The sequence below is a fragment of the Podarcis erhardii genome (genome assembly GCF_964252035.2).
Source record: "Podarcis erhardii genome assembly, chromosome: 2".
NCBI lineage: Eukaryota > Metazoa > Chordata > Lepidosauria > Squamata > Lacertidae > Podarcis > Podarcis erhardii.
This window is the reverse complement of record NC_138498.1, coordinates 24,111,108-24,126,668: the sequence shown is the minus strand read 5'-3', so window position 1 is coordinate 24,126,668 and position 15,561 is coordinate 24,111,108. Positions and strand designations below refer to the sequence as shown.

Genomic DNA, 15,561 nt, shown 5'->3' with positions numbered 1-15,561 from the left:
GCGTTTGTCCGCAGACAGTTTTTCCGGGTCATGTGGCCAGCATGACTAAGCTGCTTCTGGCGAAACCAGAAGGTTGGCACGACTTGGGATCAAACAACGGGGGCACACCCCGTCATGGGGATTCGAACCGCCGACCTTCCGATTGGCAAGCCCTAGGCTCAGTGGTTTACACCACAGCACCACCTGTGTCCCAGTGGGCTTAGGATTCCCCTATAAGACACTTATAAGACACTTATAAGACACTATAAGTGTTACAGAAAAACAGGTCTGCTTTATTGACTTTAGGGGTCTTAATAAGGAGATGCTGCAGAAGTGAATGGAGACATTAATCTACCCTGCCCTCTTCCTCTCTTAAGTACCCAGGGTGGCATACAGATAAGCAAAGAATACAAAGGAAACATTTAAAAACCACACAAAATTAGACCTAATTCACACATTCCTATACTGTATATAAGTTGCTATCCTGTTAAAAACGGTGCAGCCTTGAAAGTGACTTCTCCATGTGGGGTTTTTTTTGCTGTCTGTTTCAAAGTTTGAATTGTTTTGATTTCTGCTTATTCTAACTCCGCATTTATTCATGTTGAACACATAACTAGAGATGAACATTAAAGAAATCGCTGAGGTGTTGAAGCCGGTAGACAGACCACAGAATTCATTGAAACCATACTCCCTGCAACTATCCATTTGCCTTCCTTTTTAAGAGAGCCATTCAAGTTACAAATATAAAGGCTTTCTCCTTTTCCAAGATCATGCTTCCTCCACGCAGATGGTATTGATCAGATAAGTAGTAAATATACAAACGAAAAAGAGGCATACTAGTTGCCATTGGGTTAAATCGCTTAGTGGCCTGGTTTGCATGTCATGCTATGCCAAACTCTGGCTTAATGCGAGCTTGTGGACTCCCAGGAAAGAGATTGTGGCTGCTTTGTGTCACCCTGGTCATTTTCCTGCCAAGCCAATGGTTTGGCTTAGCATGTTGTTGAACCATGGCTCTAACAACAAGGTATAATGAAGATTTAAGCCACAGCGTGACCTAGCTTGGTTTGGTGCAGCAGCAAAATGTCCAAGGAGGAGCAAAGAGGCCACAATCTGCTCCCAACGAACCAGTATTTGACTTAGCATGATGTGTGAGCCAGGCCAATGGGATGGCTAGAGTGTGCCCAAAAGATAAAGGGTAAATTGCATTTCTTACAGTTTCAGCATAATGGAATTTATCAAGTTTAATTGGCTTTTTTTTAATAAAAAAAAAGGACAACAAAGTAAAGGCTGTTTCCAGAGATAAAAACACGACCAGGTTTGCAACAATTAAAGGACATTTTCAAATATCCTATTCCCAGGCACAGCTCTACTTTGTTGAGAGCTTTGTTGTTTTCAAATATCCTATTCCCAGGCACAGCTCTACTTTGTTGCTCCCATTCTGGAAACCTCTCTTCATCGGTTTTGTGCTTGATTTCCAGCTAATGACTAAACATCCTGGAAAGCGTCTTGGCTGTGGGCCTGAGGGGGAGAGAGACATCCGAGAGCATGCCTTCTTCAGGAGAATTGACTGGGAGAGACTGGAAAACCGAGAGATCCAGCCTCCCTTCAAACCTAAAGTGGTAAGTGACACAAACACACACTTCCTTTCCCCATGAACTGTTTCTGGAGTTGTTGTTTTTTTAAAAAGAAATATTTAAAACTTGTTTTGTTTTTCATAATTTAAGTACACAGACTACAAAAAACAACAACACTGAGCTTCCTTAAATACACATTTTCAATCCAAATTATCTCAATGATCATAACAAGTATGCTGAAATATGCTCAGGTTTGAAACAGCAAAGAGAACAATAGAATAACTCAAGTAGCCTTTGCAGCATTCAATAAAACAGAAGCCAGAAATGGCACTACATCATTCTAAGATTAAACATCAAGCACATTAGCCCTTACACTTTTGAGCATGGAGTGAGAATATACTCACATCATTCAATGGAGTAGGCAGGTACCCTGTAATATGTTTTTATATCAGCCACCTGTTTTTAGCACTTAAAACTAAAGTAGCAGCTGAAGTTGATAGATACAATTGGATCCAGTCACTGTAAAGTGTGTGAAGCATGTCAGTTTCAGTGGAGTGACAGTCTTATACAGTCTGCATTTTTCTCTTTTTTCCTTTCCCATGCTCTTATACTTTTGCCCTTCCGGCTTATCGCTTCTTCACTTCTCTGAGTAAGAATCCCAATCTGGAATACCTGTGGTTTTTTTAATTCCATGTGTGCCTGGAAGTTTGATATTAATAATCATAATAAGCAGCAGCATATCACAAAGTAGGGTAGTGCTGGTTTTTCACCTCATGGGAATTCATCAGAGTTTCATTAATATTTCTTGAATTTTGTATTTCATTTCCTTTTTCACAAAAAAAACCAAAAACCAACCACCACCCAAAACTTTGGCTCTCAATGTCAGTTGAAATAACAGTAATACTTTTTAATGTGTTTGGTAATGCTTGCTATGCATACTTAGATAATGGAAAGCTGTTTTTCAGCTTTGGTGTGGGCAGCTGAAGGCTTTGAAATGCTTCATAGTTTATGAAAATTACATTTGATGGAACAATTAATTGCAGTCACATGCTGCTTAGTACAGAATAAACTGGGGACCTGGAAAGAGTATTCTCTAAAACGTCTATTTTTGGTTTGTGGGCTGGAATGCCACCAAAAGACCCACCAAGCTAAAGGCCTTTGTGATTGTCACAGCGTTGCTTGGTTTAAAAACAAAAAAAAAAACCCACAGCAAAAGGGTAAGAGTGTATCATTTGAAACACTTTCCCATTTATAGCAAACCAGACATTAAGGTGGTGCATGTTGGCAGAATAGTGACAGACTAATGACAAATCCCACTGTAGGGCAATTATGAGTCATAGCCATGGCCACATAATGTTGAGATTTTAAAGAATGTAATATAGAACTTGTGCCTCTCTAATAGCAGTGTAAGCATTTGAGCTTCAGGATGCTGCAGCAAAAACCGAGGTTAAATACATGGGAGGGGGCTGAGCAGCTAGCGGGACATTATTACTCGTGCTATTCTACAGTTTAGCTGCTGCAGATGAAATGGGAGTTCCTTGGCTAATTATTGCTCCCAGTCCTGTTAGGCATACATCTACAGAAGCAGGCTCCTGCACACATACTGCTAACTGAATTATGAGCCTTGTAGATATTATCTACACATTTCCTCCCCAAATCTTCCCACTCACTGGTTAGGCAGGATCACGTGAGCAAAAGGCCCTTACTGGAGGAGGAGTCACCTCATGCTCTCCAGTTCAGAAGGTCAAGCAAGAAAGAGGATAGCTTAGTTGGTTAGAGCAGGGTTTTGATAAGACCAAGGTTGCAGGTTTGATCCCTGTGTGGGACAGCTGCATATTTCTGCATTGCAAGGGGGTTGGACTAGATTATTCTCAGAGTCACTTCCAATTCTATGATTCCATGTATATTTCTATGTATACTTCTGGCTCACAGGACTAGAGTCATAGTACACCAGTCAACAGTTGGTTATGAGGTGGTGTGAGGAGATGAATTTATTCCTCTACCTGAGTCCTTGATAAATGCTATTGTCAATTATCTGACCAAGGAGTTACATGTGCACAATTCCAGACTATGTTTCTCTGGCTCAAGAGTTATGATTGTGATAATTTTTTTTAACACTCCATGACCATCAGATATCTATGTCTGTATGTGTGAGATTTTTTTCTGGCCGTCTGTACCATATATTTGAGGCATGTTCCTCAAGCCTTCTTAGTTAGTTCATTGCAGAAATGATCATACATGATATTCTGTTGTAGGACTATTTTATATGTAGCTTAGATAATCTGAAATAAGGAAGAATCTGGGTAGCTAATATATTAGTCCTTAATTAAATTGTAAAGGTAAAGGGACCCCCTGACCATTAGGTCCAGTTGTGACCGACTCGGGTTGCAGCGCTCATCTCGCGTTATTGGCCGAGGGAGCCGTCCGGGTCATGTGGCCAGCATGACTAAGCCGCTTCTGGCGAACCAGAGCAGCACACAGCAACGCCATTTACCTTCCCGCCGGAGCGGTACCTATTTATCTACTTGCACTTTGACATGCTTTTGAACTGCTAGGTTGGCAGGAGCTGGGACCGAGCAATGGGAGCTCACCCCGTCATGGGGATTCGAACCGCTGACCTTCTGATCGGCAAGTCCTAGGCTCTGTGGTTTAACCCACAGCGCCACCCGCGTTCCTAATTAAATTGTAGCATGTATTAAAACTTCTGCCTTTCACTCGAGAGCAGTCAGTTAGGAGCTCGTGTGAAGTACATATATTGGACATTTGTGGTAATTGCAATAGCATTTCATGATTTTTAAGAGGAAAATTCCAAATCAAATGTTTCCGAAGTACAATACATTTAATTCAATATTAAATAACGAGAATACCATAGTTGAGTTTGCCCATTCAGTTCTCTTCTAATGTTGTGGACTACAGCTCCGATCCTTCTTGACAAGTAGCCATGCTAGCTGGGGCTGATAGGAGTTGTAGTCCAAAACATCTGAAGAGCACCCTGTTGGCTACTCCTGATCCAGCAACTCAATCTTTTTTTTTAGTGCAACTGTTGGAAGTGTTTTCCTATGGCTGTTGTCTGATGGAATATGCCAGCGACAAAATTGCCTGCCACGTCCCTTTCAAAAGCTGCTTGTGGCATTTGGAACCCACCCCCCCCATTTCCCTTGGTTTTTCATCTTTATTTTACAGCTGTCTAGAGTCTGAGTACATACATCCTTCAAGAAAGAAAGAAAAGAATACTTAACATTAAAACTCGTGCAGCTCTCCTTTTCAGTTATAACAACAATAGACTGGGTTGTAAACTAGCTTTCAGGGGGAATCAGTACAAAAAACAAAAAATTCATAAGCTGCCCTGACCACTCCTAGATTCTCATGAACAAATGCTCATGTAAGATCCGAATTATTACAGATTATTCAACTGGAATGAGCACTAAAGTGCTGCTCATGCAAAGTGCCACCACAACAACTGGAATCCTTGCTTTGTTTCATTTCATGTATTATATTTCTACGCTTCTTTTTGTTCACACCAATTACAAAGCACTACGGCACTCATAACCCACAAGGCAGTATTAACAACATTAACAAACTAACAGTCAAAAACAGACTAAGCATCACTTAATTAATACTGTTGAATAGCTTTATTATTACTTACTTCACTTGAATGCATGCCCTAAGATAGTTGGAACTGTTTGTATGGAACGAAACAATATGTGTACTGCGCTTCATTCATCGCCTGTGTCGAAAAGAAATGGTACAAATTCGCGAGGTCCAGTGCAATTAGCACACTTTCAGAACACTGTAGTGCCTTTGTGGGGAACCTTTGGCCCTTCAGATGTTGCTGAACTTCAACTCTCACCAGCCCCAGCCAGTGTGGCCCTAGGCATGGCGGGACTTGGAGTCTAGCAACATCTGGAGGGCCACAGCTTCTCCATACCTGGTGCAATGTTTTAAATTACTTCAGAACTTACAGCAAGATTCTCTTTTTCTGACTGATTTTTTTCTTCTTCCCACCTTACAGTGCGGCAAGGGCGCCGAAAACTTCGACAAGTTCTTTACCAGAGGACAGCCAGTGTTAACACCGCCTGATCAGCTGGTCATTTCTAACATAGACCAAGCAGATTTCGAAGGGTTCTCCTATGTCAACCCCCAGTTTGTACATCCCCTGTTGCAGAGCTCAGTATGAAAACGATAGACGCGAAGAAGCCACACAGTGGAAAATTGTCCTTAGCCCTGGAGTTTTTAGACCTTTGCCTTGTTGATTCCATTTGGGTCTGAAAATTGTAGGGGTAAGAAGCGGGGGAAGATGCCAAGGTTTACAGCAAAGATCGTGTGGTCTCAGGAGATCACCACATAGTACCCATTGTATTCATCTAGGAATCACTGCTGCTTTTAGGTTACTCTTACGAAGCTAGCCTTTGTCATTTTTTTTTTTAATAACTTCTGTTGTTTCCCATTGTACCCTGCACCTCTGGGATTCTTTCCTTTCAGGGGGTTAATTAAGAGTATCATGTAGACTTGGGGGGGGGAATAATCATAATAAGCAAATCTGAATTATTGCATGTAGAACCCTGTGGGACCAGGTCTTTCTTTGGTCTGCTTAGTGTCACATGACAGGATGAATGGCTGGGTAATAGGCCCGGAAATGTAAACTAATTGAAACAGAGAGAAAACAAGAGCAGAGTGGGGGGAAATGCTTCAATGTTAAAAATTGAGCATGTATACCTATTACAGCAAACAAATGAACAAATCAGATCCATGAGATCTTTGTAAAATCAGTTGATCAAAGTAGCGGCAAACATATGAAAATATGAAATGGAAAGGATAAGATACGTAAGATTACTATTAACTGAAACTATGATGAACTATCTCAAAGGTAAAACTGCATCATGCTGATAATGTGTATTAACTTTAATCTCCATGAGATTACACTGTGATCCAGGGTGCCATTTGTACTGCTTAATTTTCGCCACTACTCAACGTTTATCATTAAGCCAAGTTCTAATACTGTGATCTAAAAATTGTTTCTTAGCTCGGCTCTGAGACAAACCTGCAAAGCCCCAAGTCCCCAGTTTATACTTATTTATTTAGCAAACTGCATGATAGGGAGGTGTTTCTACAGCGAATTAACAGAAATGTAGAATTCAGAGTCAGTCCCTGCTTTTCCCAATAAAAGTAAGGTTTTTAAAAATTAAAAGCTTAGGGTGGAATTCAACATTGTGTTAGGATTAAAGTTCCATCCGTAAAAGCATTTCAGCTTGCCAGACAGAACGATCACCCTCTCTTCTCCCCATGGGCTGTTCTGGGGGGATCTCTAGGCACAAGGAGAAGTCCTTGCACAGGACTTTTGCAGATGGGGCTCATTAGATGAATCCCTTCCCTCAGTATTTCACATGGTTTAAGAGCCCTGGAGCCACAGAAAAACAAAATGAGAATTGAAAAGCAGCTGAAGATGTTGTCTTTGGCTGCAGTTGTCCTGACTGAAGACGTTGAATACATTTTTGCATATGCATCATGCAATGAATTTTGCATGTTTAATAATAAGCATTAAGTGAATCTATATTACGGATGATTGTTATCAAGAATGAAGAAGATATATACATTTTTTATAAGACACAGCTGTGCTATCTTTGTGAAGGTTATTGTTCTGAATGACTCTTTATTTAGATTTAGCTTAATGTTTTATTATTACTAGTTTTGGAGGTGGTTTTTTTTTTTTTTAAGTTTTGCATAACGTGGATAGTTTAGGGAAATCTATGCCTTGTTCTTACATAGGCCTAATGCTAAATTATAACAGCCACCTGCAGCTTTTCTGCAAGGCTCTGACCGCCATCAAAAAACTTTTAACCACTGCCCTCTGAGCCCCCAGGCTGCTGAAGAAAAATTCTGTTGGTGCATGTAGATAATTTCTCTACCCACCTCACCCAAGGTTTCCCTTTGCACCAAATCCCTAAAAGACATTTTGATCGCTGGCAGTTTTAAGAGCAGCTTTCATGTGTATGGGAAAAGAGGACTGGAACAGAAAAAATTGAAAAGAACTGACTGCATGCTCAGAACATGTTCATATCCTCTTTGAGACATGGTTGAAGTTGAGTGGCTATTACATATCAATTAGATTTTCAAAACAGGAAAATAATAATAGGCCATTGCTATAACTGATAGATGCTTCCTCTAGAGTTCTAGCCCCCATGTTTTAAATTGCATAAGCTCCCCCAACCTTATTTTTTTATTATTAGAATATGTTGATTTTAAAAATCAGTTTGTATTTGATTTGCACTTTCGGCATGCGGTATGGTACACTCCTCTCCATTTGTTAACATTCCCCCTTTTAATATTTGCAAACCTAGATGCTGAATATGCACTCCAGTGCCAGTATCTCGTCATGCCTTTTCCTTCATGGAGGGCAATGCACCTGCTGTTTTGGCCGCACGAATGTGCTTCCTAGAAATGGGATGAGTTCCACAAGATTACTGTGAAGGAAAGAGAGGTCTCCGCTTTTATGAAACTGTTGCATAGTACACTATAGCTCCGAACAGTGCCAAAATATTTCATCTCTCCTCTTCCTGAAAGCACTTGCTGAACGGCCCCACTATTCTCTGAAGGTACCTTAACACAGAGTGTTTTACCTTCATGTGTGCTCACTGGTGTAGAGGCACCTACGCCAACTCACGAAGCACACTAATGGCCCCAGGGTCACGTGTGTGCATGTGGAACATCACATAAGCATGCCACTTGAATCTGCAGCAAATAACCGATACTGTGAATAAGAGGCATGTGAACTTTATACTATAAAAACAGTATAACAATGAAAAATGTGGTCAGTGTGGGTGGACTATCTTTACGCATAAAAGTATCAAAGCTATCAGTACCTTTACTTTACAATAAAGGTGTTCTGAGCTGAATTCTGGCACCATATCTCCTTCACATTTGCCTCTTTTTCTAAACAGTTGTCACAGTTTGAGAGAAAATTAAGCATATTTTATCATAATTGGGTAGATAATTTTTAATTCCCAGACTTAACGCTTAGTGGTTTATCTATAATTGGCACAGCCTAGCTAGCAAAATTAAACTTTCATTTGATAAAGAAACAAATGCTAGCGTTCCACTTACTTGATATGTTTTTGCAACTGGGGCAAGGGAACACAATATATTTGGTGATGACACTTTTGGGACTATATTGAGGCTCAAAATCTGCCCATCAGCATGCTGAGAAGGGAACGTTATTTTAGGACATGTTCTTTTCCCATGAAATCCCCACTTTCTGCAGCCATGGACTACAAACAGGGGATTGCAATATATACGTTGAGTGTGCATGGATTGCAATAACGTGGAGGTGGTAGTGCAATTTATAGAGCAACAAACAAGAAGACTTGTATCTGCCCTGAGGAGCTTACAGTCTAAAAAGCAAGATGCAAGACTGCTTTGCCCCCATTGGGAAAGGAGGCCTAGCTCCACGGTAGAGCCCATGTTTTTCTTGTGCAAAATACCAGTTCAATTCCTGACATCTCCCATTTAAAAAGATAAGGGAGGGGTGTTGTGAAAGGCCTCTTCCTGCCCTTAGACTATGAAGAACTGCTGCCATTCATAGGTGATAGCACTGGGGTAAATAGACCAATAGTCTAACCAGGTACCGTATTTTTCGCTCTATAACACGCACCTGACCATAACACGCACATCGTTTTTAGAGGAGGAAAACAAGGGAAAAAACATTCTGAATGAAACAGTGGATGTATCATTTTTGGGCTTCATGCTGTGGCCACAGACATGTGATCTGATGGTGAATTTGGGGTGACCCAATGCAAAAATCCTGAGAATTCCTGTGGATCCATGCTTTGTAACCACGTTTTTGCACCATTGCAGCCCCAGGCAACAGTGGGTGCGTGATTTTTTTGGTGCAGGCTGTAGCCATGGACATGCTATGTGATCTGATGGTGAATTTGGGGTGACCCAATGCAAAGATCCTGAGAATCCCTGTGGATCCATGCTTTGTAACCACGTTTTTTGTACCATTGCAGCCCCAGGCAACAGTGGGTGTGTGATTTTTGGGGGGCAGGCTGTAGCCATGGACATGCTATGTGCTCTGATGGTGAATTTGGGGTGACCCAATGCAAAGGTCCTGAGAATCCCTGTGGATCCATGCTTTGTAACCACGTTTTTGCACCATTGCAGCCCCAGGCAACAGTGGGTGTGTGATTTTTTTGGTGCAGGCTGTAGCCATGGACATGCTATGTGCTCTGATGGTGAATTTGGGGTGACCCAATGCAAAGATCCTGAGAATCCCTGTGGATCCATGCTTTGTAACCACGTTTTTGCACCATTGCAGCCCCAGGCAACAGTGGGTGCGTGATTTTTTTGGTGCAGGCTATAGCCATGGACATGCTATGTGATTTGATGGTGAATTTGGGGTGACCCAATGCAAAGATCCTGAGAATCCCTGTGGATCCATGCTTTGTAACCACGTTTTTGCACCATTGCAGCCCCAGGCAACAGTGGGTGCGTGATTTTGGGGGGGCAGGCTGTAGCCATGGACATGCTATGTGATCTGATGGTGAATTTGGGGTGACCCAATGCAAAGATCCTGAGAATCCCTGTGGATCCATGCTTTGTAACCACGTTTTTGCACCATTGCAGCCCCAGGCAACAGTGGGTGCGTGATTTTTTGGTGCAGGCTGTAGCCATGGACATGCTATGTGATCTGATGGTGAATTTGGGGTGACCCAATGCAAAGATCCTGAGGATCCATGTGGATCCATGCTTTTTAACCACGTTTTTGCACCATTGCAGCCCCAGGCAACAGTGGGTGCGTGATTTTGGGGGGGCAGGCTGTAGCCATGGACATGCTATGTGATCTGATGGTGAATTTGGGGTGACCCAATGCAAAGATCCTGATGATCCATGTGGATCTATGCTTTGTAACCACATTTTAAGTGGGGAGCGAAGGAAAAACAAAGAAGGGACATGAGAGGGGTGTGCAGAGAAGCAGCTGGCTAAGAATGCAGGAGAGGGATTTAACAGGAGGGAGGAAAGAAAGGCAAAAGTTTCCCCCCACCCAAGCCAGCCATCTCTCTCTCTCTCTCTCTCTCTCTCTCTCTCTCTCTCTCTCTCTCCCTCCCTCCCTCCCTCCCTCCCTCCCCCTCTCTCTCCCTCCCCTTCCCCCCCCCCTCTCTCTCCCTCCCCTTCCCCCCCCTCTCTCTCCCTCCCCTTCCCCCCCTCTCTCTCTCCCTTCCCCCCTCTCTCTCCCTCTCCCCCAGCAGCACCGGAGCTTGCCTGGAGGGGAGGGGCTTTCCCTGCTCTTTGTTCCGTTTCAGCAAACACAGCAAGGAAACAGAGGTGGGTGGGCAGTAAGACCCTGAGGCAGAATGCAGGAAAGCAGCCGCTTCCTCTTTTCAGTTTTCCCTTTTCCGTGAAGCGCCGCAATTTGATTTTTGCCTGGTTTTTCGGCTCCAGGGACCACACATTCGCTCTATAACACGCACAGACATTTCCCCTTCCTTTTCAGGAGAAAAAATCTGCGTGTTATAGAAGGAAAAATACGGTATATGACGCTACCCTATGTTCCTTTGGCTCTGAGTGCTAGATAATGTGGAGTTGGACAGAGCAAAGGAATGCTTCTAAAATTATCACCCAACGAAAGCTAGTGAAATAATGGCAAATAGATGGTAATGACAGGAACTTGTATTTATAGCACATATATGGAAAAGTGTGATACTGAGCAGTAACCGGCCCTGACTAGGTTTTGTTTCCGGGCCCTGTGTCTCAGCTGTTCAGTGTGCATACAGCTGCTTAAAACGCAGGTGGAGCATTGCACTACAAAGTACAATAATTTGCTTTTCCTTCCTTTCCCAGCAGACAAACATACCAGCACTTTCATAAGCTGTTTCAATTGCTCTGGAATTTGCCTGTTCAATAGCAGACAGTAGTCTCTGTTCTTGCTCTTTTGAAATCCCAGCATTGGTCTAATGCGGTATATGCTCAATGCTTTTAAGCCATTAGTTACCTTTTACATAACTGGGAAAATCACCAGTTACAGAAACACAGAGACTCCCCCCCTTTTTTTTTTGTATAGCAAAATGGCAGGCGTTAAGAGGGTGCCGCAAGGGTTTAACAGCGAAGTATTTGGCGACTGTTTTTTTTTAGCACAAAGCAAGCTGGTTTCCCCTAGAATCTCCGAGAACAGGTATTCTTAACCAGGACCAGCTGTAGACACTTGTGCATCTGATACAGAATATTAAAATGGCACAATGGCACAAGCACACACCAGCTACTACAACAGTTCATCCATAATAGCTGGACATCTATTTCTAATAGTGGAAATAAATGCATGCTCAAGAAGCCACGGTCCTCTGAAAGTCAACATTTCATTTTACGCAGACTTAATGAACACCGGAGACATAGCTTATTTAATCGTCTGTGGAATTAAAAGCAATTCTTATTGGCCCGGGGGGGGGGGTTAAGGTTGCATATGAAAATTTTAGCAAGTCTAGTATCCACAGAACAGAGTTCTTTCCCGACTTTTAGAATTATTTTTGCAATAGGAGACAAATGGAGGACAAAAGGGATCTTCTAGGAATATGAAGCTGAAAGTTGCATTATTTTATTTTTATTTTTGTATATTCAGGACACAACCCCACCTTTTTTGCATCCTTCCCATCACATTAGCAGCATCCTGTAAGTTGAAAGCTGTGCTCACAGGACAAACTGAATTGGGCCCTCAGTGCATATTGGTTCACGGTTATCAAAATACAAGTGATTCCCTCGTGGCCAAATTCAACATAGTGTGGGAAATGTATTTATAGTGTTCAGTTTATAATGTTTATGCCCATTAAGGAATTTGGTAGGTTTTTTTAAAAAAATAATAATCATGTGATTTGTTATCTTTGTTGTCTAGGCCATTAGAATGTAATGGTTGTCACTTTTATTTCATTTTTTAATCTGTTTGCATCTGTAAAAATGTGTCATATATTAAGAATTTGGTTGTAGCAAGGTTTGGTTCAAAGGAAAAAAAATGTTTACTTGCAAGACAACAAAATGGTTAAACCTCACATCTTTGCCAACAAAATGTATCTGAAATATTTAAAGTAAATTGGGAATGATTTAGCACTGATAATTACATATCACTTCATATCATCAGCTGATAACTGTGCCAGTGAGAGCTGGCATCTATACAGCCTTATAGTGAATCTGTAAGCATGCGGCAAAGTCCTCCCTGTTCATAAGAAAATCTGGGGAGGGGAGGGGTATTGCTATAATGTTGTCATAGTTGTACCACAGGTCTGGGATCTAGGAACAGTGGGCTTCTTTCTCAGCTCTACCGATGACTCCCTTGGTGGCCTTTGGCATGGTACTAAACCTCTCTGCCTCAGTTTCCCCATCTGTAAAATGGGGACAATAATACTACTTACGTCCCTCGCAGGCTGCTGTGAGAGCTGTTTAGTTGTTGTTCCTGGTACACTTCTAATATGAAATATATATATTAAAAGTATTATACTTTTTAATAAGGAATCCATTTGTTCAATTTACATGGTTTGCTGAAAAAAACAATGCTATTTATACTTTTTATACAACTGTAATAGTACGGGGGGGGGGGGGAGTACTGAACTTATCCTAATCAATGTCTTACGGGGTATGGAATACAACTTCACTCTTGCCAGGCAAAGTCCTATATAGTACTATCAAGTGCTGCTTTTGCAAAAAAACAAAAAAACTATGTAGACAGTTTTCCTATTGAAGAGATTCAAATCCTGTATAAATAAAGCATGACTGATTACTGTAGAATGAAATGTTAAGGAAATTTGACACCATATTTTCAGTGTACCCCAAAGCACCAGAAAATAAGTTATCCTTATGAAGGCAACCAATCCCATCAGCAAAAAAATCTATTTCCGTTGTTAATTCGGTTTGACTGAGGCTTGCTGGCCTTGACTGCTACAACTATTTGTAGAAGAGAGATTTGATCTTTATTGGTGGGTGCCATGAAGAAATGGATGCCAGAAAGAAATAGAAAAGGTTTCAGATCATGTAGCAGGCCACAGTCTGATTCCATCGGATACATCTTTTGTACCACATCGGACATTCAAAGCTCACAAATTCCACTGGGAATTTCTCCTATGCAAACCCCATTGAAACCTATGTGTGGGATTTTCACACAAGCGCATTGGGCAAGATTGGGCAAAGCACTTGAGTCCACCACCCCCACCCATTTTCCAGCAAAGGTTAAAAATTCACCTCTCCAATGTCCTTGAGTGCTCCCTAGATTTTCAGTGCAATGCACATCTTGCCCCTGAGCTTTCCCATTCATTGCCAGGCAGCCCCATAGCTCTCTGTCCTATTAAAGTGAATTGGCCCTTGAAGGAGAGGAGCCTATCTCTGTGCCATGCAAGTACCTTAACAGGTACATCAGTACCAAGCAGAAATGGCTGGGCCAGGATGGATGGATTTTTAACCAACCCATAATTAATTTCATCAGAGTCATTGATTGTGTGTGCTTATCTGCGTGCTATGCAGGGTTTCAGGCCTAGGGTTTAAATGGTTCTTTTCTTTGGTATGATACTATAGCTGATCTCCAAGTAAGTAATACCCAAAGTGAACCCCTATAAATCAGTGGGAAAGTCTATTTATTTCAGAGGGTCTGCTCTATTACTTAGCTGGAAGATCACTGCCTAAACTGTTTCACGGAAATAACTTAAGAGCTGTTCCTTTCTTTTTGTTATTTATATGAATGCAAGCCAGTCTTAACATAAAATGTGATTTTATTGTTATTTTATTTTATTTGCTTAATGTAAAGCCTACAAATATGCAGGTCACACACTATGGTCAGGTTGCAGCCCTGGAATGTGTCAACACGGGACCTTATAACATCATGGTATTTGCTATGTTAACCCTTATCTTTTCTTTTGACAAAGGATAGAATCAATAAAAGTTACCTTGTATGTATGATACCACTTATAAGGCTCAACATTTATATTATGGACAGAAGGGAACCTTTTCTAATTATTTAATGGCGATAAGGTACTGTAGGGATAATGGGAGAAGCCATTCGTTTGCAGGGGGAAATCTAAAAAAAATAGCAGGCAAGATTAATGTACAAATTGTTGCATTTCTTCCCCACACCCCTTAATATTAATATTTAATCTTTGTTTGCATGACATTTTCTTTTGTTAAATATTAATGGTAGTTTGAAAGCAAGTGAATATGAATAAAGATACTGATAATTATTTTGTGGAGGAGTGTCTTCCTTACACTGCAAGTTTTTGACTTGTTAAGAGTTTGAATGTATTGCTTTTTATCCCTGATGGTACTCCAGTTGAAGTACAGTTCTTACAGTCCGTGGTGTGAACTGCCCTTCCTTTCTTTAAGCTCAACTCAAGGAAGTTTTGCATTTGATTCTGAATTGTCCCCATCCAAGAGTGTTCTAGTCCATGCACATATCAGCTGTAGTGGGGCTGAAAATAAGTTGTTGGAAAGGGGGGTCCTTAGCTGTCTTTTCTTCATACTTCATTCTAGGTTTTTTCCTTTTTTTCCAGTTGTCCACTACCTTAGGTTGCATTGGAACAGCTGCTTCCAAGTTTATAGCCTTCAACGTTCATTAGAGGCTTGCTGTGAGGGACCTCTGGGGGAAGCTATTTATTAGGTGCTGGGCAAGGCCCAAGCAGGGGGAAGAAAGAGGGTCTCTGAACATGTCCATTGTCTCCTTTTCCCCTTCACTGGGTGACTGGCATTGGGAGGGATTTCACTAAGCACTATCGCCATTACCACACACCCTTTTTTATGGTGAGCATGTTAAGTATGGTAATTTAATTCACCAAAATTGTAAATGCTTCTAAGGATTACCACATGTTTAAATTTTATTGGTTGGTAACTGAATTCTCCCCCCCCCCCAATTTTTTTTATTAATTTTCCAAAATTTTAAATTAACAAACACACATCATAACTCTACTTAATCTAATCTTAATAACATTGTTAAGTGACTTCCTCAAATTCCTTTGACTGAATTTCAATATATATCATTGTAATGGTT

General features: G+C 41.3%; 1 protein-coding gene across 3 annotated transcripts in view; it reads left to right on the top strand.

Annotated features, from left to right (window-relative positions):
• PRKCA (protein kinase C alpha) overlaps window positions 1–14,758 on the top strand; it is a 204,225-nt gene extending 189,467 nt beyond the window's left edge. For 2 of the 3 annotated variants that reach the window (XM_081849659.1, XM_081849658.1), the window contains 3 exons: window positions 1,458–1,598; window positions 5,566–9,161; window positions 11,070–14,758. In XM_081849659.1, coding sequence (XP_081705785.1) covers window positions 1,458–1,598; window positions 5,566–5,730 — 306 coding nt within the window. In that variant the 3' untranslated portion in view covers window positions 5,731–9,161; window positions 11,070–14,758. Of the gene's footprint in view, window positions 1–596; window positions 1,013–1,457; window positions 1,599–5,565; window positions 9,162–11,069 lie in introns of those variants that run through there. The other variant, XM_081849660.1, reaches the window with a different exon arrangement.
• Window positions 14,759–15,561: the final 803 nt, after the last annotated feature.